This window comes from Heloderma suspectum, chromosome 11, assembly GCF_057233095.1.
Source record: "Heloderma suspectum isolate Gila_16-S chromosome 11, 16-S_ref, whole genome shotgun sequence".
NCBI classification, from domain to species: Eukaryota; Metazoa; Chordata; class Lepidosauria; order Squamata; family Helodermatidae; genus Heloderma; species Heloderma suspectum.
In genome coordinates this window covers 41,832,335-41,859,478 of record NC_139468.1, presented here as the reverse complement: position 1 = coordinate 41,859,478, position 27,144 = coordinate 41,832,335, and the positions used below count along the sequence as shown (strand labels likewise).

General features: G+C 46.4%; 1 protein-coding gene across 15 annotated transcripts in view; it reads right to left on the bottom strand.

Annotated features, from left to right (window-relative positions):
- The window catches only part of CORO2B (coronin 2B), a 159,078-nt gene that overhangs the window by 62,812 nt on the left and 69,122 nt on the right, over window positions 1-27,144 (bottom strand). For 13 of the 15 annotated variants that reach the window (XM_084817557.1, XM_084817552.1, XM_084817544.1 and 10 more), the window contains exon 2: window positions 13,233-13,433. Coding sequence is in view for 9 of the 15 variants with exons in the window: in XM_084817552.1 (XP_084673678.1) it covers window positions 13,233-13,433 (201 nt within the window). In the remaining 6 variants the exon portion in view is untranslated. Of the gene's footprint in view, window positions 1-13,232; window positions 13,434-18,636; window positions 18,729-21,408; window positions 21,638-27,144 lie in introns of those variants that run through there. The other 2 variants (XM_084817545.1, XM_084817548.1) reach the window with 2 other exon arrangements.

Sequence of the window (27,144 nt, the reverse complement as noted above, 5' to 3'; positions counted from 1 at the left end):
GCCTCTCTCCCCTTACTGCATGAGGGCTTCAACACCTGAACAGGGCTTCAACGCCAAACAATTACATTTCAGTACTATGTCTTTGCCCAAATTGCCTTCTTGACTTTTAGGACAGAGAAGCGGGGGGGGGGGGGGGCCTCTGGCAGGGAAAGGGGCAGCAGCACGCAAAGGTCGAGTTGGACCCTCTGCAGTGTCTCCTGGTGGCAGGGAACTGGGGTGGGGCTGCTTGGGCAGAGGTCTTTGGTGTGAGAGAGGAAGAGGGGGCACAGGCATTCTTGTTCTCATGTGCAACTGCTGGACGTCTGCTAATGCAACTCCTCTGATGCACTTAATAATGTTTCTTATGATGACATTTTCTGTTCTGTACAAGCACCCTGAGCACAGGCATTTTTCTTTAAAATAGGAAGGGGACCAACTTTGTTCCAAATAAAATGCTGTCTTGTAGGAGCCAGGATTCCACTCTCTCTTTCCATTCTGGATACTCACTTCATAATTCTACATTTTAAAAGTTGCTATGGATACGACGGGATGTGTGTGTTTGTCTCTGACATCACTTGGCGCAGGCAAGCCATACCCTGCAAAGTTAAAATAACCCTGCTCCATTACCCAGATGGCAGCCTGACAGGAAGAGCCTGTTGCACAAAGGAATGTGGGTGACAATGCTGGTCTCCCTCCAGATCCTGGCACTGAGCACTTCGTGTGGCTTTGTTCAAATCACTTTCATGGCACTTCATTGGTCAGGCTGACCCTTCTCTTCCTTGCATTCTGCTACCCAATCTATTTGAATCTGCAGAGTGTTTTAGACCTTTATTGAGTTCTTGCTCACAATAGCCCTGTGAGGTGGGTCTCTATTGCTCTCATTTTGCAGATGGGAACGGAGACCTGCCTACTGGAACCACTGGCTTGGGTCAGATGCTCCTGGATCACAGAAGGGAAAACAAGGGAGTGTGACTCTGCTTCATACGGCCAAAAATGACAGTGTGGTTCCGTTAAGTTGGACAAATGTTATTTGGCTGCCACCACGTGGGAACTAGACAGGGTTATTATTGCAGAACTGGGAAAAGCAGAGTTTTTCTACAAGCTTCCCCTCTTGACTGTAATAACTTGTTTAAACTGTACTCCTTTGTCCAGGCCTAGGCAATTTTGTGGGTGGCTGCACTCCATCCCTCCCCCCTTACTTTTCCTTTGAAGACTCTCTCAGGGCATCTCTATACCGCCTAAAATCCTGGATTTAAAACAGGGCTTTCTCCTTTCATTGACCTCGCTCCTCTTCTTGCTTCTTTTCCTCTTTTCATGGAGGAAACTGAAGCGGAACACAACGGGGTAATTTGATAGCTCATTACCTGCAATCTACTTAAAAACGGAACAAAGGGCATTTAGTGCAGGAGACGCCTTGGAGGTTCACAGCATCATGTAAAGAGCCCGCAAACTTCCATGAAGGAGCAATCTCAATCACAGGATAAAAGCTCCGTGTGAAGAAAGCCCCAGTCTCCATGTCTCACAGAAAGAAACCTTCTGGTTCCTAGTGACATTCTGAAACTGCAGGTGTCTCATTCTGTGGGGTGTGCAGTGAGGAGGCTTCTGCAGTCCTATTTGGTCTTGCAACTCTGCCAAGGGTGGAACTAGGTGAGGCAAAGAAGAAAAGTTAAAAGCAGACACAGGGGACCCCAAATAGGGTTGGGACCACAGTGCTGGGAAGGCGGGCTGAACCCTCTCCCTCTTAATTTAAATCCCTTGCCAGTCCACCGGGGGAAACATGCAAGTACCTGTCTGAGAGCAAAAAGAGGAGGCAGGTAGAAGAGGGAACTGGGGAACTGGGCAAAGGGCTGGGACTAGAAAGAGAGATGGAAAGATGTGGGAACGTGGAGTATGGCCAAAGAAGGGGCTGCAGAGAAAGACTGCCTGGCAAGATGCTTAGCCCATCTCCCAGTCTCACCCTTTATGGAATATTTAGAACTGAGTTTAAACATTGATTGCAAAAAAATGTTTGAGAAAATGGCATGCTCAGAATTGTCCCTTCCTGCCCACATGGCTGTGTCACGCCCACTGGTGTGGATGGAAAACAGCAGGATCTGCACACACAACAGCATTATACCCCCCTGAAGTGTGAAAGATCTACTGCAATTCCACATGCAGCTCATAGGACAGCAATGACTAGCCAGGGCTAAGTGCCAAAACCGCCTTGCGGGAAGCATCCGAAAGACTTCTGGGGCCAGCATGGGGCCCCAGCCTCCACTGATATTGGAGTGGACCCAAGGCAGGTCAGGGGGTCCCTGCACAGTCCTAATTATCAGCTTTCAAATTTCAATATTCAATCCCTAAATTATCATCAGTCTGTTTTTTCCAATTTGTTATATTTTAGACATAAAAGAGGAACGGCTCCACCTTTCAGGCTCTGCAGATGTGAAGTGACTTATTTTGGTTTGGGGTACTTCGCCCTCTGACATGGGGGAGGTTATCATTCACATCTTCAACCTTGTTTTTATGGTCAGAAGGGAAAAAAACATCTGTTGATTGAATGCCAACCACAAGACAGCATATGTTAAGGAGAGATGAGGTTGCAGAATATTCTAGAAAGAGATGTACGACTGTATGTGTCATACCAAATTTTATGATGCTAGAATGCTATTTGACTCAGCTTGCAGCAAATATAATTCCATCTGGATGGGTTATTAATAGCACTACCTACACACACAGAAACAGGACAGAAGAGGTCAAACATTCTGTAGATAGTACATAGCATATATAACTGCATGTTTTGGCAGCCCTTTCAAATCTTTCCATGGCTCCAAAGAGCCTTTGTTAACACCGATTCCAAGGTAGAGTTTACTAGATTATTAATGTTTTGGGTATCTGGGAAAAGCTCTAAATCTAGGTGTCTGAGAAGAGGGGGTCAAAAATTTTGTTCATAGGCAAGCAGCACGCATGTTAAAGCTCTTAGGAGACACATTAATGCTTTCTTCACACGGAGCTTTTATCCTGTAATTAAGATTGCTCCTTCACAGACCTTTGCAGGCTCTTTACATGATGCCGTGATCATTCAAGGTGTCTCTGGCACTAAATGCCCTTTGTTCCGTTTTTAAATAGATCGCAGATAATGAGCTAACAAGCGGGGCACCACAGGGCTCAGTCTTGGGCCCAGTGCTCTTCAACATTTGTATTAATGACTTGGAGGAGGAGGTGCAGGGAATGCTGATCAAATTTGCAAATGACACAAAATTGGGTGGGATAGCTAATACTTTGGAAGACAGAAACAAAATTCAAAGTGATTTTGATAGACTGGCGCGCTGGGCAGAAAACAACAGAACGACATTTAATAGGAAGAAATGCCAAGTTCTGCACCTAGGAAAAAGAAACCCAATGCACAGTTACAAGATGGGGGATACGTGGCTCAACAACACTACAAGCAAGAAGGATCTTGGAATTGTTGTCGATCACAAGCTGAATATGAGCCAACAATGGGATGTGGCTGCAAAAAAGGCGAATGCTCTTTTGGGCTGCATTAATAGAAGCATAGTTTCCAAATCCCAGGAAGTACTAGTTCCTCTCTACTCAACATTGGTTAGGCCTCATCTGGAGTACTGTGTCCGGTTCTGAGCACCTCACTAAGAAGGATGCAGACAAACTGGAGAGGGTTCAGGGGAGGGCAACAAAGATGATCAGGGGACTGGAAACAAAGCCCTATGAAGAGAGACTGAAGGAACTGGTCCTGTTTAGCCTTGAGAAGAGAAGACTGAGGGGAGATAGGATAGCACTCCTCAAGTACTTGAAAGGTTGTCAGAGAGGAAGGTCAGGATCTCTTCTCGATCATCCCAGAACGCAGGACACGGAATAATGGGCTCAAGTAACAGGAGGCCAGATTTCGGCTGAACTTCAGGAAAAACTTCCTGACTGTGAGAGCAATACGACAATGGAACCAATGACCTAGGGAGGTGCTGGGCTCTCCCACACTGGAGGCCTTCAAGACGAGGCTGGACAGCAATCTGTCAGGGATGCTCTGACTTGGATTCCTGCATTGAGCAGGGGGTTGGACTCCCCCTTGTAGGCCCCTTCCAATCCTACTATTCTATGATTCTATGAGCTATCAAATTACCCTGTCGTGTTCCGCTTCAGTTTCCTCCGTGAAAAGAGGGAAAGCAGCAAGAAGAGGAGCGAGATCAGTGAAAGATAATAGAAGACTTAGATATGGAGAGAAGGAGGGGGAGGGGTGGGGGAAAGGAAGCACGTGAAAAAGGGAGTTGTTCTGATCCTGCATTTAAAATGGAAGCAGGAAGCCCCATTTTAAATGCAGGATTTTAAACTGGTGCAGAGATGCTCTCAGACAGCTTTCAACTCTTCTCCACCATGATGAAATAGTATTAGCTTGCCTCAAGCCAGCAACACAGTGACCTGGTTCACAGCTAACATGAACCCATGGTTTATTCAACCCATGATTTGTTGCAAACCCTACCCTGGTTTTGTCTGGCAGACAATCAAACAAACTGTGGTTTGTTTTCTCAATACCTAGGTAGTTTGTTTCCCTCCTCCTTCTCTCCCTCCCTCCCCATATTCCAAATGCCTTTGTGGCACTGTAGTACTGGCATGTAGTGTAGCTGTTTTTTTAAAGCACTCTCTGTAGCCTGGCAAAGCAACCCATGAATAACCCACGGTTCTAGGTTCCCATGTCATGACAACCCATGGTTTAAAGAATCTAGAGTTCACAAACCATGGGTTCTCTTTCTGGGTTGTTTGAGTTCAACAACCCAAACCATGGGTTAGCATTATGTATGAACCAACCAGCGAACCAAACAAAGCACTGTCTTCTCCAGTGGCGCAACTGGGCACAAGTCTGCAGTCAAAGAAACAAATGCATAAAGGATTGTCTTGCAATAAATTACTCAGTGACTTCTTAGCTGCATAGAGCCTATTTGGACTTGCTGTCTGCTACTAGCGATGTGCTTATAAGCCTTGCTTAAAGATGGTTCAAGAACCCCAAATGGCACACACAAATGTCTCTTTCGAGGTACAGTGTGACTCTTGAAATCAAACTCTGTATTGTACTGAGGCAACAAACACAAACTCAGTGTTTGCGATTTCCAACTTTTAAAGGGTCTAATATAATTGAATCCTTTGTGTTTTCATGCCCATGAAAAGTGGTCGAATGAACCCAGTGTCATCTCTTTCTGCATGTCCAAATATTGAGAGATACACACTCAGAGTGCTCAGTCAACTGCTTTTATTAACCCATTCCACAACCATACCCCAAGGATTGTATTAAAAAGTATGGTCAAATGTATTTCAGCCCACAGGAAATTGGGGAAAAGGTTCTTGGTTTGCATTCTGTCTATGCTCTGGACCTAGTTTACACAACACCAAACTCCAAGTAACTTTCAGGTGACTTCACCTCAGCCAGGAGCACAGACAGGAAGACTTGCTTTTTTATCAGTGGTCTTGGCCGTGGCCATACCCAAGTGCTAGGAGTCATGTACACAGTTGCAAACTCCCAGTGTTTCCATGGAAACAATCTGCTAGAACCTCCCAGTAGAACACTACAACAGACATACAGCAGGGAAAGATTCTTCTAGGGCAGGCAGGGGCAGGCACTACTGCTAGTTTTCACCTAAATTTGTCCTTCCCCTGCCCTCTGCACCAGCAGACCTTCATAAGAACATAAGAGCCCTGCTGGATCAGACCAAGGGTCCAGCTAGTCCAGCATTCTGCTCACCCAGTGGCCAACCAGCTGTCGACCAGGAACTCACAAGCAGGACATGAGTGCATCAGCACCCTCCCACCCATGTTCCCCAGCAACTGGTGTACATAGGCCCACTGCCTCTGGTACTGGAGGTAGTACATAGCTATCATGATTAGTAGCCAGTGATAGCCTTTTCCTTCAGGAATTTGTCCAACCCCCTTTTAAAGCCATCCAAATTAGTGGCCATCACTCCATCTTGAGGTAGCGAATTCCATAGTTTAACTATGCACTATGTGAAGAAGTCTTTCCTTTTACCTGTCCTGAATCTCCCCCCAACACCTTCATGGCATGATGTATTGGCCCCAGGAGCGTAGCCAAGTCATTTATAGTGTCAGAGGGGCTAGAGATCCATAATGCTTGCTTAAGTTCATTATTGGTGCAATTCCCATGCTAGTAGGCCTCTGAGCATGTGAGATGAGTCAGAAGGCCGATATCAAGACGTGCCTGGGAAGCAAAGTGTTTATCTTAGGTAGCTGTGCTGAGAACCAAACACTTCTAGTCTGTGCTGGGAATGAATGCTAGGGGAGCTTGCTGCTGTTATGCTGCCTTATTGCTAACATGTATTGTATAAAACCCATTGTCCCCCATGGCTCTGGGTTCAGAGAAGCTGTCTGATCCAACCATTGGGTACGCCTGGGTGCTGTAAGTTACTCAATAAAGTACTCTTTTATCAGTAAACCTGGATCTGATTTATCACTATCTTGGCATCCCTAAATTATGAGTTCAGAGCCTACTGCAGGGGTAGACCGCAGATTCTAGCATTTTGAGAAAGGGAGAAAAAAATTAGAATCTTAGGGCCAAAACACATATGACAGTGGTCACAGGTAAAGCACTTCCCAACATAAGCATTCCACATGGCCACCATCATGTGTAAACATGCTTACCATGTAAGTTGGCCCACTTGCACAGAGTTAGCATTGGTGTGCTAACTCTACATGCAAATGTAGCAAGTGCATTTCTGCACAATGGCAACATGTCACCCATTGCTGCTGTCATTTCTGTCCTTTGGTCAGAGAACCACACAGATGGGCAGCACCGCCTGCACATACCCACTAAGTGTGCAGTCCTAAACCTACAAAATGGGGCTTCGTTCTGAATAGACATGGATAGGATTGCACTGCAAATAAGCATTACAGCCCCTTCTTATGTGGATTTAGATGTACCCAAACCCACTGGAATCAATGGGTTTAAGGCAGAGTTTAAGGACTGAAGACTTTACACAGAATTGGACTGCTAACCTGCTTTTGTTCGAAGGCAATCGCCATATACCACCATACGTTTGCACACGACAGCGTACCACTTTGGCATCGGACTACCTGGCTCAGCCATAGCTCTCCAGCGTTTCAGGCAGGGGTCTTTCCCAGCCCTACCTGGAGACATCAGGGGTTGAGCCAGGGACCTTTTGCATGCAGAGAATGCGCTCTCTCACTGAGCTTCAGCATTGCAGCGGGGGTGGTGGTGGTGGGGGGAAACACAACAATTTGAGAGCTCTTTATTTGGATGCATGTGCAGAAATTCCAGCCCCAGAACTATTCTGGACTCTTACATTTCACTTATTTCCTAAGCACCAAGGATTACTTTATTTTCCCAATTAATTCATCACTTCATTCCCCAAATGGATTTTTCCAAAGTTGCCTTTTTTAATTGAACTAACTGCAGATGGAGAGTATAATCAGCGTTTTAATTGTCGAGTGCAGCTTGATTCTTATTAATATTCCAGAAACTAGGACATGTATCTGAGCTCCGTTTCAGAGCCACCTGCCTGTCCCTTTGCCACTGAATCTCTTGTCTGCAGTTATGAACACAAGCAAGCCAGACCGTTCTGCAGCACTGCTGTGTCTCCAGCCTGTCTGCGGTTAGCTCCCATGTGGCAGCAGAGCGGAACATCCATCCAGAGAAGCCAGAGGTCCCACCGTTGGCTTAGGATCAGGCAGTCGGCATCCGGTGAAATGCCACATGCCATACCAGACAGCTGACCTCAAATCATTCCAGTGCGGCAAAATCCCCACACATGGCGGGTGCAAGAAAGACAGTGGCTCCCCTGCAGCTGCTCCCGGCAGATGCAGGGTGCTGGTCCAGAGGTGGAGCTCCCCTGCTTGCCAGGGCGTCTGTGAGAAACTCCCCTGCCCCAGCCTAGTCTTGAGCAGAGGCCCAGAGGGCAGACGGTGTCAGCAACAGCAGCAGGACAGGCCTGGTCTGAGGCCCCTCCAGGGCCAGACAGGCCGCCCCACCCAGGCGCTGCCCCTTCCCTGGCTCCTGGAAGACCTTCAAGGGTCAGACCTGGAGCTTAGCACTCCACCTCCCCTGCTGGTTCCCTCCAGTCTTGTTACTGGCACTGATGGGAAGGCATTTGTGTGTGTGTGTGTGGGGGGGGTCCCTGGCGTGTTGGAGCAGATTCCTCAGCCACAGGATCAGGGGTCACGTCCTCTGGAGGCCCCAGGAGACAGGCTCAGACTCTGGCTGGCCCCCTTTCGTCTGGGTCAGAGTCAGTCAAGGTCTAAGCTGCTGCTCAGGGTGGAGGTCACAACACCTCCAAGTTTTCTAGCATTCCTCCAGACAACCAGGAGCCTCCCTGGGAGTCAGATCATGTTCCAGGCCAGCTCAAGCTGCAAGGGATGGAGGAGGTGCCACCTTCCCCTGCTCTTAAGAGCCGGTTCATTGCCTCCAGCTCTCGGCTGAAACAGCGACGCAGCCTCTTGCCACAGCGGTCTGCTGCTAGAGCAGGGCCAGGCAATCTTTCTGGGCCCGTGGGCACCTTTGGCAATTTGAGAAGCTGGGCTGGGCACCATCACAAAATCAGTGCCCTGCAGAGGAAAGCATCGTCCTGCAACCAGCTGGCACCTTCATCTCCTCGGAAAGACAATGGAGCGCTCAGAGGCCCTCGCCTTGCTCTGAAGCGACCCCAGCTGCCAGCAAGAAATGTTGTTTTTTCAAACGTTGTTTGAGAGCCAGTGTGGTGTAGTGGCTGGAGTGCTGGACTGGGAGCCGGGAGATCCGGGTTCTAGTCCCCACTCGGCCATGGAAGCTCACTGGGCGACTTTGGGCCAGTCACAGACTCTCAGCCCAGCCCACCTCACAGGGTTGTTGTTGTTGTGAGGATAAAAGGGAGGAAGGAGGAGGATCATGTACGCTGCCTTGAGTTCCTTGGAGGAAAAAAGGCGGGATATAAATGCAATAAATAAATAAATAAATTTTTAAGAAAGAAGCGGGTGGGGAGGGCAAAGCAGCAGGCGCCGAGGAAGCTGTCCGAGGTGCCCAGGGGCCCACAGGCGCCACGCTGCCCGGCCCGGCCGCCACACCACCTCTGGCAATGCAGGAGGGAAGTCAGACCACTGGACCACCGAGCTCCTCAGGGGCTCTCCAGGGTGTCAGGCAGTGGCCTTTCCCAACCGCCCCGCCCCACCCCAATGGCAGGGACTCTGGGATTTGGCTGAGAACCCCAGAAACTGAGGCTGGGACAACTGGGACTACCTGGGACTCTGTGGGCAGTATCCAAAACTGCCACCGCACATCTGCTCAGCGGAGCTCCCCTGTGCCAGCAACTCTGACCTGCCCCGTTCCAGGCACGAGCGTTTCTGCTAGTTTCTGGTTGCCTTAAGAACCACTAGCTCCCTCTTGCGCCAGCAGTGGGTCCCGCTGGCATGTGGGCAGCACTGGATACTGCCCTGCGTTTGCTCAGAGCCTTCTGCGTACATGGAAGGGAACGGGGCACGTAACATCAGCCCCACCAACTGGACTGGCCAGCCCAGCTGTAGATACCCAAAGACTGGCCTTCTGCCTTTGCCTGGTCAGCAGAGCAGTGCCCAGTGTGGCATGCGCAGCAGGATTTCCCAGCGGATCGTGTCCTTTACCTTTGCCCCAGCCTCTCCTCGCCAGGCCTCTGCCGAGCACTTTGCGGGTCTCTCCTAGATCTCCCATGAGGGCTTTGTGGGTCTGTGGTGGTGGTGGTGGTGGGGTTCTAGTGCCGTGTAGTGTGCGGAGTGGGCGTTTTTTGGCTCCCGCTAAGAACAGGGAAGGAGGTTTTTATAATAAATAGCTAAGGTTTCTGATCTGCTGGCAGGGGAACATATGCCCCTGAGAAAATACAGTGTACTGGATGGTGGGAGAAAGAAAGCCATTTTAATAAAAGCCAGCAAGAACATAATAGCAAGGAAGTTAGACTCTTCTGTCTAATCTTATCTCAGTAGTTTCTAGGTTACCTTAATTTATTTCCGCTAAATATGGAAGCATATTAATTAGGGGGCTGCACATTTTGAGAGGCTTCTGCTGATTGCAAAAATCTAATCTGATTCTATTTTGTTCTCCTAGCCCATCCTTTCATTATGCAAATGCCTCCCTGCCCAATCTTATCCAGCTGTAGCAACTGACCTCAGGAACCCCATTCCCTTCCCTGTTTCACAGATGAAAACAAGGGCCCTCCTGACAAGACTGGGGGATCCTTCACACTGAGCTTTTATCCTGCGATTGAGATTGCTGCTTCACGGAAGTTTGCGGGCTCTTTACATGACGCTGTGATCATTTAAGGCGTCTCCTGCACTAGATGCCCTTTGTTCCATTTTTAAATAGATCACAGATAACGAGCTATCAAATTACCCAGTTGTGTTCGGCTCAAGTTCCCTCCATGAAAAGAGGAAAGACGGCAAGAAGAGGAGCGAGATCAATGAAAGATAATGGAAGGCTTAGATACAGGGAGAAGTTGTTGTGATGCTGCATTTAAAACAGAAGCAGGAAGACCCGTTTTAAGTGCAGGATTTTAGGCCGGTGTAGAGATGCCCTGGGTGCCTCATTAGAAGCTGCCTCATCAGAATCAGGAGACTGGTCTCTCTAGCTCAGCCCCTCTTCGAGTTGTAGGTGGGAGCCTTTCCCAGCCTGAGTTGGAGACGCTGGGGGTCTAACCTGGGACCTCTTGCATGCAAAGCAGGGGCTCCACCACTTAGCTATGGCCCCTCCGCAGTGAGGTGTGGCCAGGGCTGGAGTCTGTCAGCCCAGCAGCATGGCTAACTCCAGTGTGCCACAGGCATGAAGCCGGGGGTAGCCGTGCATGCGAGGAGGTGGCTTTGGGTGGCCAAAGGGGCCTGGGTGACAAAGCATGCAGAGGTGCCCAGCTCAATCCCAGGCATCTCCCCCTGAAAGAGGCAGGGAACAGCAAGGGCCTCTTTCTGTCCAAGGCTCCGAGGGGCCTCCACCAGGCACCGTAGGCAATACTGGACGAGACAGACAAACAGCTGGCCTGGTATCAGGCGGCCCTTTCTGTGCCCTAAACACACGGAGGAAACACGGCAAGTCAGCTACACCCTTGCACTCCATTTCACGCCAGGGGCCTGCCACACAGCGGGGCGGGGCGAAGTGCTCCTGCCTGCGTTCCAGCTGGCCGGCCAGGTGCCCCCCCGCATGATCTTTGGCTCCTCTCCCCAAGTTTTTGATACCGGTTCCATTCCTGGGGGTCTCTGTCCCCGCCCCCCACAACCGGCAGTGAGCACCCCATTTCAGGTTTTGCCCCCTTAGCGTTCTTCCCCTAGAGGCGCTTTGTATTTCTGCAAACATTGGGTTCCCCTGAGCTGATGCCTCCCTCTTGTGTGTGGGTGAAGCGGTTTGTGCTACGGAAGAACAGACTCTTGGAGAGCGAGTCTGCCGCTGGCATATGCGATGGCCGTTTTACATCTGAAGAGCACTGAGGCGCAGTAAGAAGTGACCCACCCAAGATCAGTCAGTGACTTAACGGTCAAAATTCCTAAGCAGAGAGAACAGTTGACTAACAATAATGAGATCATCTCTGAGCATAAACAGAGTGCTTTCTCCATATTAACTGCAGGCTTCCCCCTTCCCCCAAACAAGGAATTAAGAAACAGGGTTTGCAGAGTGATGGCATATCTCCCACACAGATGGATGCCCCCGCACCTCTCTTTTTGGTAGATGGTCACTGACTGTGCCTCCATTGCTAGCAATCTCAGCCAAAGAGCATATAATTCCATTCCCCTCCATGCAACAATCTCTTCTCACTTCCCTCCTCCCTCCGATAACTCTTCACAAAAAAAGACCTGGGAAGAAAAGTACCTCTGGGCATGTGTAGTGTTCCTTTCCCTCATCATTGTTTAACTGCAGTATTTCCTGCTTCCTCACATACTGGGTGTTCAGAGGCAGGATGTAGGTGCAGGTTGCCTCTGGGCATACACAGAGGCAGGATTTTAAGGGCTGAACCCACAACCTATTCCCTCCACTAAGAAAACCACACCTGACTTCTCCTTCCACAGCCACACTGAAGCCGCTCCCCAAAGTTTCTTTCCCACCCACATTTCTTTCCGTCTTTCTTTTCTTTAGAGCCTACCTGCTCAGTGGAAAAAGACATTTTTTCATTTGCTAATGTCATCTTGATGATTTAGCAATAAATTAAGGAAGGAAGTAGAAGCCAGAAGGCATTTTCCTGGGCCAAACTCCTCTTGCCTTTTCACACACCCAGGCCCTGCATCTAATCTGCATAAGACTAAAGGCTTTTAAAAGGAAAGGTGGGGGAGGGGGGAATTAGCAAATGCATTTAAAAAATACATTTCCTTTCCTTGCTTCAGACCACACAATTTATAGTCATGTGATCAACAATGCTGGTTTTCGTGCCAGCAGAACTAGTGCAGTGTCCAAGGTACAGGCTGCCCATTTGTGATGGCTACCCTGGGCCTCAGGTTTAGCTGCTATGCAGAGCATTTAGAATGCTTTCTTCGAGGCAGGAAAGAGGTGGGGAGGACAACCCCTCCAGGTTTACATGTTGCCATTTATAGACCCAGCCCAGCCTTGACAGTCTGACGGTGCTTATCAGTTCTATGCACAGGGTCTCTCTCTCTCTCTCTCTCTCTCTCTCTCTCCCTCTCTCTCTCTTTCTTTCTCACACACAGGCACACACACACACATTGACTGTGTATGATTGCAACTCTAATTTTGAGCACCCCACTTGTCTCGGAATACAGCAAGAAGATGCATCCTTAGAGAGAAAAAGAATCCAGCCCATTTGCTGCAACCCACATTCATCCAGCCTCTCGAGCTGCAGCCCCTTCCTGAGCCCAGATGCAGCAAACATTGTGAACAACTCAACTGTCACCTGAGCGCCCTGGACCATGAATGAGCACTGCGGACAGATGCCCTGGCATGCTCCCACGGGCCCATTTCTGCAGATACAGCTAAATTGCTTGATGTTTAAAATTTTATGACACAGACTTTCAAGTTTGATTTTTTAGAATTCACACAAGCATCTTAGGAAAATCCCAGTGGTCAAAGTCTGCACGCAGTTATTTGCAGGAAAGGGGAGGGGGCCAGCCCGCTCTAGATACTTTATCCTCATGATACTGGTACCATTTTTGCATGGAGAAAGCTTCTCTGCCTGGGGTACTATTGGTATCAACTGGGGAACAGAAGAGAAAATGAAAGACATTTCCCCTGGGTTGGAGGCCAACAAACTGGGACGGACAAAAGGTTGTTCAAAGAATTGCAAACAATCAAGCAAAGAGTCGCTTACTTGTTCCAGAGGAATGACAAGGAAGGAGCCCCCACCGGCACTTTCCGTTACTATGGCGAGGAATTTGGTATTGACAGCACAGAAATGGTTGTCATGGACATTCTTAGTAATTGGAATCCCGTCAAAGCAGTGCTCTCGGTTGGCCACTTTGCCATAGACGTTTCGAAATTTGGAGCTGCGATACTGCGGCCGCCATGACATCTGCCGAGCAAACACAGGGAGATTTTTAGCAATATTGTCTTCTACAAATGACATCTTATGATTCCCACACTTAATGCAAAATGGCTACAGATAGTAATGTGGGTTTTGTGGAAATTTTCCTATGCCAGTTAGGTTAATTTGCATAGGGCAATTTGCCCTGGAAAATTTTCAGTCTGCATCACAAGTTTCTCTGATGCCCTTGAGCAGCCTTCCCCAACCTGGTGCCCTTCAGATATTTTGGTCTACAACTCCCAGCATTCCCAACTACTGGCCATGCTGGCAGGGGCGGATGGAGTTGGAGTCCCTGGGGACCCCAACCTGGGGAGCACCAGGTTGGGGAAGGCTGCCCTGGAGAGTGATCTAATTTGGCATGTTTATTCTACTTGCATTTAGTAAACAACGTAGCTAAAGAAAAGCACCCCATGCTCATTTTTTGTCCCAACACGCCACAAATATTTGCCCTAAAATATTTGAGGGGGGAAATTAAACCACACTTCAGGTCATTTAAATGTTATATCATGTAGGCATTTTTATTGGAATACATGTAAAAATGTAAAGACTTCCTTTACATTGTTTAAATTTAAGGGGGGGAAAAAGGTACTCAAAACTGTTGACACGCTAATAAATTTCAGCAACCCAAAGAACTGTGCATGATCTGCTGACAATCACTCATCTATAACTCTGAAACGGCCATGCTTGCCTAATATTGTATTTGCAATGAACAATCAATTCATTGTTACTAATAAAATTATGAAAGGGGAAATTTTCTCTGGGAAATTTTCCGCCCCACATCACTGGCTACAGAGGAGAAATGGTGCCCCCTCCAACATGTAAGAACACATGAAGAAGAGCCTTGCTGGATCAGACCAAGGTTTATCTAATCCAGTGTCCCTGCTTCCTTGCGCATAGAACAGAACTGGAGTAATATGATCAATAAAGTGTACTCCAAAACCAATCTGGCTGCCACTTTTTGCACCAGCTGAAGTTTCTGAATATATAGAGCATATTTGTTGTTGCTGTTTATTCGTTCAGTCGCTTCCGACTCTTCGTGACTTCATGGACCAGCCCACGCCAGAGCTTCCTGTCGGCCGTCGCCACCCCCAGCTCCCCCAAGGTCGAGTCCGTCACCTCCAGAATATCATCCATCCATCTTGCCCTTGGTCGGCCCCTCTTCCTTTTGCCTTCCACTTTCCCTGGCATCAGCATCTTCTCCAGGGTATCCTGTCTTCTCATTGTGTGGCCAAAGTACTTCAGTTTTGCCTTTAATATAATTCCCTCAAGTGAGCAGTCTGGCTTTATTTCCTGGAGTATGGACTGGTTTGATCTTCTTGCAGTCCTGCACTCTCAGAATTTTTCTCCAGCACCACAGTTCAAAAGCATCGATCTTCCTTCACTCAGCCTTCCCTATGGTCCAGCTCTCGCAGCCATAGGTTACTACGGGGAATACCATTGCTTTAACTATGCGGACCTTTGTTGTCAGTGTGATGTCTCTGCTCTTAACTATTTTATCAAGATTTGTCATTGCTCTCCTCCCAAGAAGTAAACGTCTTCTGATTTCCTGGCTGCAGTCAGCGTCTGCAGTCATCTTTGTGCCTAGAAATACAAAGTCTGTCACTGCCTCCACGTTTCCTCCCTCTATTTGCCAGTTATCAATCCAGCTGGTTGACATAATCTTGGGTTTTTTTGAGGTTTAAGTGCAACCCAGCTTTTGCACTTTCTTCTTTCACCTTCGTCATGAGGTTCCTCAGCTCCTCCTCGCTTTCAGCCATCAAAGTGGTATCATCTGCATATCGGAGACTGTTAATGTTTCTTCCAGTGATTTTAACTCCACCCTTGGCTTCATCAAGCCCAGCACGTCGCACGATGTGTTCTGCGTACAGGTTGAATAGGTAGGGTGAGAGTATACAACCCTGCTGTACTCCTTTCCCAATCTTAAACCAGTCCGTTGTTCCGTGGTCTGTTCTTACCGTTGCTACTTGGTCGTTATACAGATTCCTCAGGAGGCAGACAAGATGACTTGGTATCATCCCCATATCACCAAGAACTTGCCACCATTTGTTATGATCCACACAGTCAAAGGCTTTAGAATAGTCAATAAAACAGAAATAGATGTTTTTCTGAAACTCCCTGGCTTTCTCCATTATCCAGCGGATATTGGCAATTTGGTCTCTAGTTCCTCTGCCTTTTCTAAACCCAGCTTGTACATCTGGCAATTCTCGTTCCATGAATTGCTGGAGTCTACCTTGCAAGATCTTGAGCATTACCTTACTGGCATGTGAAATAAGTGCCACTGTTCGATAGTTTGAACATTCTTTGGTGCTTCCCTTTTTTGGTATGGGAATATAAGTTGACTGTTTCCAATCTGGTGGCCATTCTTGTGTTTTCCAAATTTGCTGGCATATGGCATGCATCACCTTGACAGCATCATCTTGCAAGATTTTAAACAGTTCAGCTGGGATACCGTCATCTCCTGCTGCCTTGTTATTAGCAAGGCTTCTTAAGGCCCATTCAACCTCACTCTTCAGGATGTCTGGCTCTAGCTCACTGACCACACCGTCAAATCTATCCCCGATATTATTATCCTTCCTATACAGATCTTCCGTATATTCTTGCCACCTCTTCTTGCTCTCTTCTGCTTCTGTTAGGTCCTTGCCATCTTTGTTTTTGATCATACCCATTTTTGCCTGGAATTTACCTCCGATGTTTCGAATTTTCTGGAAGAGGTCTCTTGTCTTTCCTATTCTATTCTCTTCTTCCACTTCTGCGCATTGCTTGTTTAAAAATAATTCCTTATCTCTTCTGGCTAACCTCTGGAATTTTGCATTTAATTGGGCATATCTCCCCCTATCACTGTTGCCTTTTGCTTTCCTTCTTTCTTGGGCTGCTTCCAGGGTCTCAGCAGACAGCCATCTTGCCTTCTTGGTTTTCTTTTTCTTTGGGATGTTTTTTGTTGCCGCCTCCTGAACAATGTTGCGAACTTCTGTCCATAGTTCTTCCGGGACCCTATCTACTAAATCTAGTCCCTTAAATCTATTCTTCACCTCCACTGCATATTCATTAGGAATATTAGTGAGCTCATATCTAAGTGATCTGTGGGTCTTCCCTATTCTCTTTAGTCTGATTCTAAATTGTGCAATAAGAAGTTCGTGATCTGAACTACAATCAGCTCCAGGTCTTGTTTTTACCGACTGCATAGATGTCCGCCACCTTTGGCTACAAAGGATGTAGTCAATCTGATTTCGGTGTCGACTGTCTGGTGAAGTCCATGTATAAAGTCATCTCTTAGGTTGTTGGAAGAGAGTGTTTGTTATGCACAGTGAGTTGCCTTGGCATAGAGCATGTTACAGTAATCCAATCTGGATGTGACCAGGGCATATGTAACAGTGGCTAGATCTGATTTATCCAGGAAGGGTCATAACTGGCACATCAACCGATGGTGTGCAAAAGCTCTCCTGGTCATGTCCACCACCCAGTATCCAGAAGAAAGTCCAGATCTAGAAGCACTCCCAAGCTATGCCACTGATCTATCCAGGGGACAGTCAGAAGAGGACATTTCCTATCCTTGGCTCAGCTCTCCTAATGATCAACAGCACCTCTGTCTTGTTTGGATTAAGCCTCCATTTTTTACCTCACATCCCACTGACTGCTTCAGCTAAACTAAGGATGGGTGACAAAAAAACATTCAGTTTGGTTTTGATCAGAATTTACCAGAATTCTCAAAGTTCTCCATATTCGGGACAAAAAGCACTTGGAATTTAAAATGTGGGAGAAACCAAAACTGACAGATTTGTCCATCCAGGTGCAGGTTCTTTGAGTGCTTTGTTCTTAAAAGTCTGGGTCTGAATCCCTGTGTATTTAACCATGTTAATGCTTTCTTAGGGTTGCGCTCTTTTTTCTGACAGGCTACTAATCTTTAGCAGTTACATGACAGGCAGGTACATCACGTTAGGTCCTCTCCATGCTGGGAATAAGTGTACCTACTGAATTTGGCTGAAGAAGATGGGGGTAAATCTAGTTTCAATTCATTTTTGTTAAGAATCTACCAAACTTTGCAAAGTTTTTCATATTCAGGAGAGAAACTTGAGATTTAAGAGATTCGGATGCAGGAGACAATGAAACGGACCGATTTGGCCATCCCTAAGCTAGACAGTGGCTCAGTTTCCAGCTTAGGCCAACTGGGATACAAGTGGTAGGCCTGTAGTTTGTATGGACGGCTTAGAGGGCAGACAGGATGCTAGACATGAACTTTATTTTTTCTCTCCAACAAGAACAGTATATTTATTTATTTATTTATTTATTTCTATACCGCCCAATAGCCGAAGCTCTCTGGGCGGTTCACAAAAATTAAAACCAAACAACACACAATAAAGCAATTTAAAATATATAGAACATTAAAACCACAATATAACAATACAACCACAGTAAAACCTAGCAGCAGTGCAGGAGTTTAAAATACAGATTTAAAACAGCAAAGATAAAAATTTAGAAAGCTAAAATGGTAAAATGCCTGGGAAAATAAAAAGGTCTTCACCTGGCGCCAAAAGGAATACAATGTAGGCGCCAGGCAAACCTCACTAGGGAGCTCATTCCAGAGCCGGGGTGCCACAGCAGAAAAAGCCCTCCTCCTAGTAGCCACCCGCCTCACTTCCTTTGGCAGGGGCTCACAGAGAAGGGCCGCTGATGATGTTCTTAAGGTCCGGGCAGGCACATATGGGAGGAGGCGATCCTTCAGGTAACCTGGCCCCAAGCCATTAAGGGCTTTGAATGTTAACACCAGCACTTTGAATCGGGCCCGGAAATGGACTGGCAGCCAGTGCAGCTGGAAAAGTACTGGCGTAATATGAGCTCGCAGGCCAGTCCCTGTTAACAGTCTTGCTGCCCTATTTTGGACCAGCTGAAGTTTCCGGACCGTTTTCAAAGGCAGCCCCACATATAACGCATTGCAGTAATCCAGACGAGAAGTTATCAGAGCATGGATAACTGTAGCTAGGCTATCTCTGTCCAGATAAGGGCGTAGTTGGTATACCAGCCTAAGCTGATAAAAAGTGCTCCGTGCCACTGAGTTCACCTGTGCCTCAAGTGACAGTTCTGGATCCAAGAGCACCCCCAAACTACGAACCTGATCCTTCAGGGGGAGTGCAACCCCCTCCAGAACAGGTTGAATATCACCTAGCCGGGCAGACGAACCACCCACTAACAGTACCTCCGTCTTGTCTGGATTGAGTTTCAGTTTATTAGCCCTCATCCAGTCCATTACCGTGCCCAGGCACTGATTCAGAACAGCCACTGCCTCACCTGGTTTTGATGAGAAAGAGAGGTAGGTATAGCAACAGAAATCTCCAGTCTCCACCTAGATAAAGTCCAATGCCACCTACTGACTAAACTATTTAATAATACCATCCACAACATCTCCCCCACTTTCGTTTAAAGAAATGATAATTAAATACATCAGTTTTGTTGAAACATTTGGTTGCTCACTCATCTGTCAATCTTGGAGGCTTTCAAATAATGCAACCAGATTAAGTGATGATTGGAATAATAACATCACTGTTGCAAGATGGCTCTGGCACTGTGAACTGACACTTTTTTGTTTTTGCTATATTGCAAATGAATAAAAGTTTCTTTTTTATATCTTTTTCAAGATGGCTCTGTTAGTCTCAGAACTTTGGTTTCCAGGTAGTCCTTGTGCATTTGGCAATTGTACTTTCACTGGAACAGGAAGATGTCAGTTTCTGGTACCGTTTGGATGTAACAGGATATGAACTGGGTTTTTAATTTTATCCTTATAAAGAACCTGGGTTCTACTGTATTTTTCCCATCTAGTCTGATATAAACTCTCTTCCATGGCTCTAAATATGGTAGATCTTGCACTGAATTGCACTAGTTATGGAAATGCTGATAATTTCTTTAAACTCAGTAATCTGAAATGGCAACTTTTTCCATGCCAGGTCATGTTGGAATGATATTCTTCTCTAGTGTTGGAAGGAGTGTTCTGATTTGCCTTCCTATTCACAATTTTCTGGGTTATATCCAGTAGCTATCAATGATATTAATCAGTAGCTTAAAAGATTAATATATGGATCATTCTCTCTAACAATTTTCTTTGCAGGCTGTACTGCTCTCTCTGCCTCACTGCTTTGCTTGAGGGTAGTGAAGTCTAGTGGTAATATGGAGAGTTGTAAGATGTCCAGAATGACTGGAATTCTGGTGGAGTACCTCAATATACCATAAATAGCAGTCCACAACAACCAAGTTGTGTCAGGTTCCTCATAGTTTCCTCTACCTAGTCCACAGCTGTTTCCATCAGTCCTAAGCATTGTGGGCTTGCTGGCATCATAGAATTGTAAGACTGGGGCACTGAAGATCATGTCCCTTATCTTTGTAAACACTGCTCCTGATCTGAGGGATTTCAGTAATAGGTTTAGTGGCTGTGCCTTTGCTGAGATATCTTGCCAAATATCAAGCTAGCTAGTTCAACATTCCCAGAAAGCAACTCAGTTCTGCACTGTTAGTTGGTGCTTTCAGCCCCCTGGTGGCATTTGCCTTCTCTGGCCATGGCTTTGCTCCATGTTTTGTTATTACTTGTCCCAAGAATTCTATTTCACTTTGATGCAACATGAATTTCTACTTGTTTAGCTTGAGTCTGGATCATGGATCTGATTCAAGATCATAGCCTCTGTTTTATCATAGTCTTCTCTTGATCCACCATATATTAGTTCTGTAAGCTTCCTTTGAAAAATCTCAGAAGCACTTGTGATTCAAAATGGAAAGTGTTTGAAACAGAATTTCCCAAAGGGTGTGATAAATCTGAACATTTCCTGCACTGTGCTTCTCTACCTGGGCAAACCCCTCTAACATTATGAACATTTCCACATCTTGTGCATGCAGTCTGAACGGGTGGGTCTTTTGCTGCAAAGTGCTTTTAAAACTGTTGGACTGATTTTTCTGGGTTTTCTGTTGTGTTGCTTTTGCAGAGATAGGAGGCGTGATGAATTTGCTCTTTCCAAATGGTTGTTGCTGCTTCTGATGTTTTATGGAGAAGAGGATATCTTCCAAGCCACTTCCAAATTGTTTTTGTTCCCTGCTATGGCTTTGTGAAGGCTTAAGTTCCCTGCTATGGCTTTGTGAAGGCTTAAGTTTTTGTTCCCTGCTATGGCTTTGTGAAGGCTCTATTAGCTGCATTCTTCCAGAGCCTTTTGTCTAAAATTCCAAGCATCAACCTATCTCTAAGGTGTTCCTCTTTTCTACCAACAAATGTTCCACCTTTTCATATCAGGCCCTAACAAATGACTCAACGGTTTTCCAGCTCTGAACTCTTTTGATAGAAACAGGTCCTCCCATAAACAACTCTTGGGGATGGAACAGGCATCAAGCATGAGCAGAACATTTTTAAAGTTGTGCTTACGGCCCTCATTGGTAAGGGATTTATAAACACTGCAGGCTTTTTTCACTATAGCATTAAGGAGCGGACTTATTTGCATGATTCCTTCCTGCATGTGGAGCTTTGTGGCCAGGTGAAGGCAAGCAAATTCTTCCCATTCAAGCTACAGGATTATTAAGGTTCCAGGCTTTTAGTGCAGTGATCTGTGCCATTTTCTTTGCCTGGGAATTTGTGTTTTTAAAAGTTGACTTCTTACACCATGTCACAGAAGGCTTAGAAGACACCAGTCAGAAAGTTAGACAAGGGCTTTCTCCACACGGAGCTTTTATCCTGCAATTGAGATTGCTCCTTCACGGAAGGTAGCAGGCTCTTTACATGACACCGTGATCCTCCAAGGCGTCTCCTGCACTAAATGTCCAAGTTGCTCTACAAATGGGCATTCTTCCACAACTCCATCCTTAAAAGCTGGCCATGTACCAAGCCCAGTTTTCAAACACAAGCCTGCTTAGTCGGGAAATAAGTTACTGAATCTCTCTCTCTCTCTCACACACACACACACACACACACACAGAGTAACCGAGCCAAAGTATTTACCAGATTCCCATTCTAAAGCGCGGAAGCCATCCTAAATAAATCCGTGTGAATTTGTCACAGGACACAGCGGGGCGGGGCCTCCCTCCCTTGTTCCTCTGTATTTCCTGTAAACAACTCCAAAGCTTCTCATCCTGACATAGCTGGGAAATGCAAGTTTACTGCATCTGGATGCTACTTTTGCATTGGTTTCCCTAGATGGCTGCTCTTTATGACAGAAACAGCAGGAGCTGGAGCTGCTTGCAGGCAGAAGAAGGGAGCAGGATTCTTTGTGAATCTCTCTTTCCCTGGATGAATGGCTCTTTTAGGGGTCAAGAGGAAGAAAGTTCAGACTGCACAAAAAGTGTTCTTGATGTCATGTGAGAGTCTCAAGACAGAGGCTCTCACACATCAAGCCAGCCAAGGCCAGCAATTTCTAGGACTCTTTGGGGAGCGCCTCACGATTCCCACATGGTAAAACAAACTGGGACACTCTCTGTCCAAGGCCATACACAAAGCCACAACACTACAGCTTGGTGTGCCTTCGAGCTCTGGAGTTGCATTGTGCAATCCCAGATGTCAGGATCAGGTACAGAATTTATCATTTTATGTTATTTTTAAAAGCAAGATTCCAGTCCCTATTGGTGAAGTTGTAAGCTTGAAAACATGCAGACACTGCCTGGCAAAAGCTCAGAAGCCAGACAAGGACTTCCAGTCTGTGTGTGTGGCGGGGGGGGGGGGGGTGACATGTCAATGCCCAGTATGACTCCTAGCCAGGACTAGGAGACTAAAATAGTCAAATAAAAATCTGCATGAATTTGTTTAATTCACAACAATTTTAAATCTTCTCAGAACTCACAGAATCAAGGCAAAGAATTTGGATTTTTGCTGTAGTTCAGAGTACACCTACCTGTTCAACGCACACCTGTGGCCATTACATTTTAATCACTTTTAATTAAAATTAATTAGTTTTCAGAAGCTGTTACACACTTGCAAAATAATGATGATCAACATGGAGCCTAAATAACAAGGGGCTGAATCTAGGTTTAGTTATGCATAGAGTAGACCCACTGAAATCAGTGGGACTTAAGCTATTCATAACCAATGTTTCAGTGGGTTTCCTTTAATTATGACTAAATCTGGATCCAACTGAAAGACTTCTGTGGCGAACACATTTCTTACAGCAGACACTTTTGCGGATGAAACTCCACTTCATCATGCATGAAACAGAGCATAAGTCCACCATCCATGTTACTTCTCAACATGCAAAATGTGTCACACCAGCTTCACGCTATGGTAGCTCTGTGGGCATGCTTGCTTCCAGGTTTCTCTCACTCCTCTTGTCTGCGAGTAAAACTGATGCTCATCATACCATTCAGAAGTGACAAGGGAAGGTAAGTGTCTAAGAGGTGGGACTTGGGTTCCATCTTAATAACGTGTAAACCACCTCTTTCCATTGCAAAGCTCCAAGCGATTGGATCCTGCACACGCAGACTCTCTTGCCTTGCATATTCATTTATTCTGAGTATGCAGAAAAGCAGCTTTTAATTTCTGCATGGGGTGGGGGGAGCTTGCAGGAAAAACACACACACACCTGGATTCTCTCCTCCCATCCATTTGTCACTCTCTTGGAAGGTTTAGCTGAACTAACAGTAGTATAAGAGAGTAGAATCAGTTCTAAATCAAAATATTTATGATTCAAACTTGTATTTTAATAAATCATTTTCTCTCTGGGAGAGCTAAAAGCATATCAGTGATCATACCATTGCATACCATTGTAAAGTAGTTCCATTTATCATATGATGGCTGAACCCTGCATCATGAATGGTGCATTTATACCCTGCCTTCTCCATGTTCAGAAAAATTATAATATCAAAAGCCATTTCCTCTCCTCTCTTGTCTGCCTTGCATATGAAGTAGCCTGATTTTTGTCAGCCTATTTTTGTTCAGCTCTTAATGCTCAAAGGTCTGAGCTGCCTCACACATTCTCCAGCACTTGGGCAGGAATCAAGTTTCTAAACTGACTGGGTGGCAATGGGGGAGACTTTTCAAGTCTGATCCGTAATGCAGCAAGTATTTCGCTGGCCACTTCTGTCCAATTAAGCCCAAGATGGGGCGCTGAAACCTAGGAAAAGCCGGCGCTGCTCCTTACCACAGAGCTACGGAGGTGTCCGACTCCAGTTCAGCTGTGCCTTCATGTTCCCCCTCCCTCCCCTTTTCAGAGGACTTGAGAGAACGGGTGAAGGTAGCTTTCAACACATTTGGCCCTCCCCACCGTGGAGGTCTGATTGTAAACCGCCCTGAGGGCATTTGCTAGTTGGCCGGGCACCGCCAGTCCAATCCATCAATCCATCAAGACATAAACAAACTACTTGCCCCGGAGAAGGCTGGTGTAGAGATGCCCCTAGGGTGCTGTGCCTGGACCCTATGCTGCCCTCCAGCCTTTTCAGGAGAATATGCTTTTATTCCTGCTTTTAAAAAGTATACTTGGTTGTACTTATTTCTATGTTAAATTGCTAATTTATTTTCTTTTGTTTACATTTATGTTGAAAGCCATCACAAAAATATCTTTGGAAAGGCAGGATATATATTGTAGAAGAAAGAAATAATATTTCCCACCCCTTACATGACAAGCTATATGTGCTGAAATGCCCACTCTAAGCAAATCTACAAGCCCTATGTTGCTTCTTCACATACCCAGGGGTATATCTTTATCTGTATTATGAAGCGTCCCAAATCCTGTGCCAGGTTAATCCAAATTCTGAGCCCCAATGCAACCTCACTGGTGGCCGCAGGAATGAGAATGTGGGATCTTCCTAGCTGGCGATGTTTCTGTTGCAAACATTATCAAAATCATGTATGCATAAGCAAGATCATTCTGGGAGACAGAGGCAGACGAAAGTTGCCCTTACTTGACACAAAAGAGTTTCGGAAGCAGAACACTCAAGTCAATTGTCATCCATGAGTCAGCAGAAGCCTGAGGACAAAAAGAATCCTCATGCTGGCTGATTTCTCAGCTATTCCCTCCAGTGCTGCCCCATTAAACATTTTGGTAAACAAGAAATATTGATGCACAGCAAGAACCCTGAACTCCTCCAAAGCCTCCCCATCCTGTTGCTGGCACATCCCCCAGATTCTTGGCCATTTGTGGGGCAGGGCTGGTCTGTGCATCTGATGCGAGTAACCTGAACAATTTGTGCATATGAAGCAAATTATACATTTGTTTATTCTGCATAACTTCCTTTTGCTAAACATTAGAAGGGATGAGAATCTGCACAAAGCATTCAGGCTCCATTCCCTGCCCAGGCTCCCTTCAGCTGTACATTACAAGGCATGATCCCAAGAATTTACAAGGCATAACCCCCACTTTCTCCAGTTTGTTTTCCCAGGACCATGACAGATAGAGCCAGTTCACATGTGTGTTAAGCAACCCAGAGGCTGCTGGGGATGAGCACAACAGAGCCAGGGCACTGCCTGCAGCATGCCAGCCTCTTCCGCTTCTAATCAACAACCTGCGATTGGCCCATTTGTAGGTTGCTGAGCGAGACATGCAAACCAGAGTGCTGGGATGCTGAGGGGCTAAACAAGCCAGCAGTGAACCCAACAACAAACCATCAGTTAACCGCTGGGCTGTTTAGTCCCCTCAACACGCCAGCGCTCCAGATTCACACGTCATGATCGACAAACTATAACCCGGCTGATCATAGGTTGTTGAGTAAACATAGAAGTGGAGGTGTTTGTGGACAGCAGCCCATAGGTTGCACCCAACCCCAAATCTGATGCCTGCCCACGCCAGGCATACTCATCTCTCTTTAGCATGTTTCCTCTCCCTGCTGGAAACAGGGATACAGCCCTCATCATTCTACCGGACAAATATGGAACTCTCATCCCAGAGGATCTGAGCTGAATCCAAGCAAGGCTTGTTTAGTGCCCAGAGAAACTAGACACAGCTAAGAGAAGTATTTGAAATGGCTTTGCCAACACACTCCTGGTTGGCAATTGCAAGACTTGCTGTGGAACGTGGGAGCATGAGAATCAGCCGTATCACGAGTCAGATCACAGATTCATCAAGCCCAGTACAGTTAACCCTGCCTGGCAGCAGCTCTTGAAAGTTCCAGGAAGAATTCTTTCTTAGCCCTATCTAGGGAAGCTGGGGACTGAACCCGGGGCCTTCTGCATGCAAAGCTGGTTCTCTACCACGGAGCCATCGCCCCGCCCTGTCCAGGAGCAACCCACAAAGGGGCACCTAGTAGTACCTGTCCGATGTATTCCTTTGATTTTTAATCTGCCCAGTAACAAGTTGTTTCCAGGCTGATTACAGACTGGAAAACATTTGTTACTGGGCAGATTAAAGAATAAAGAATAAAATACCAATAAGAACATTTAAAAGAATAAAATACAATACAAAATGACAAACATCACAGGAATAAATAAATAAATGAGAACTGCGCTGGAAACTTTCTAGGTCTTGCCATCCCTCAGGCCAAACCACGACTCTCCTCATAGGTGCTACAGAACCGTGTGAACCTGTCCCTGCCAAACTTCTCCCTGACTTGCAGCTACTGAAGGCACTGGCAGAGCCCCCAAATGGAGTGCTTGTGCCCCTTCTAGGCACAGGGCAAAATGTCTAACTGAACAAAAGGTGGGCGTTCCATAACGTCTAAGACAGAGGCAGTTTCACTGCGATCCCACCCTCAGGACCGGCTCAGTGTCACATCTCCAGAGACCACCATTTCATTCCTTTGAAAATTTCGTTGTTGATACTTTAAGGCCACCACTTTTGCTGCAAGCCCAGCAGATAAGGCATCCACAGAGTCTCTTAATGGACTGAGAGATTAACAATCATTAACGTTTTGAGAGTCACCATCTGCTGCCTGGCAGGCTCTTTGGTACTTCTGATACTAAAGAATGCATTTCTGATCATATATGGACATTTGGTATTTGGCATAGTAATCATTTACTGCTTATCTTTCAGCTGAGTTTTTGGGCATACTATTTGGTGACTTATTCCTTTTTGCTCCCTCTTCACTTTGCAAGAGGGCTTGTCAGTTCGCACATATGAGGCACTTTGAACTTCCTCTTTTAACTCTCAGAAGGTTGCTTTCTGGGGTCCTGCCTCATTTTTGTTTGGACACAAAGTTCACAGCACTTTGTCTCTGAATGAACACCTCAGATCTTAGGAATGTTAATTAAGGGATGTTTGAGGCCTTACAGCACTTTTTTTTTTCTCCCACTAATGCTTTCAGATCATTTCCTTCTTGACAGCAAGGAAACGCTGGCGTAGATTTTATTGTTGTACACAGAATTCTTCTACCTCCTGGATGGCCAGAGGAAGGTGGACACAATGAAGAGAACTGTGCATACTCCACAATTTTTTTAAAAAGCTTTTCCTTTCAGAGGGCTTTCAGTGTCCAGACAATGAGGAGCTCCTGGTTTTTCTCTAAAGAGCCAGACTTCTGCTGTCCCCACTCCAGGGGTGCTAGGAGCTACTGTATCCCATCCCCTTGTAAATAACGGAACATCTGCTGCCCTGAATATTTGCTGCAGTGCTCCAAACCTGCCTCATTCTGCCTCCCAGAAGGGTGGGGCCTTCTTACTGCCCTTCCCCGACTGCCACTATCAATTTCCCCACGGTTCTTCCTCTCCATCCCACTGATCTTCCATTGGTTGACCAAAACAGCTTGGCAAGGATTCCAGCTGCTGGCACCGTCACCTGATTCCCCTTCCTTCTTAAAGTTTGGACCCAGGAGAGCGGGGGCG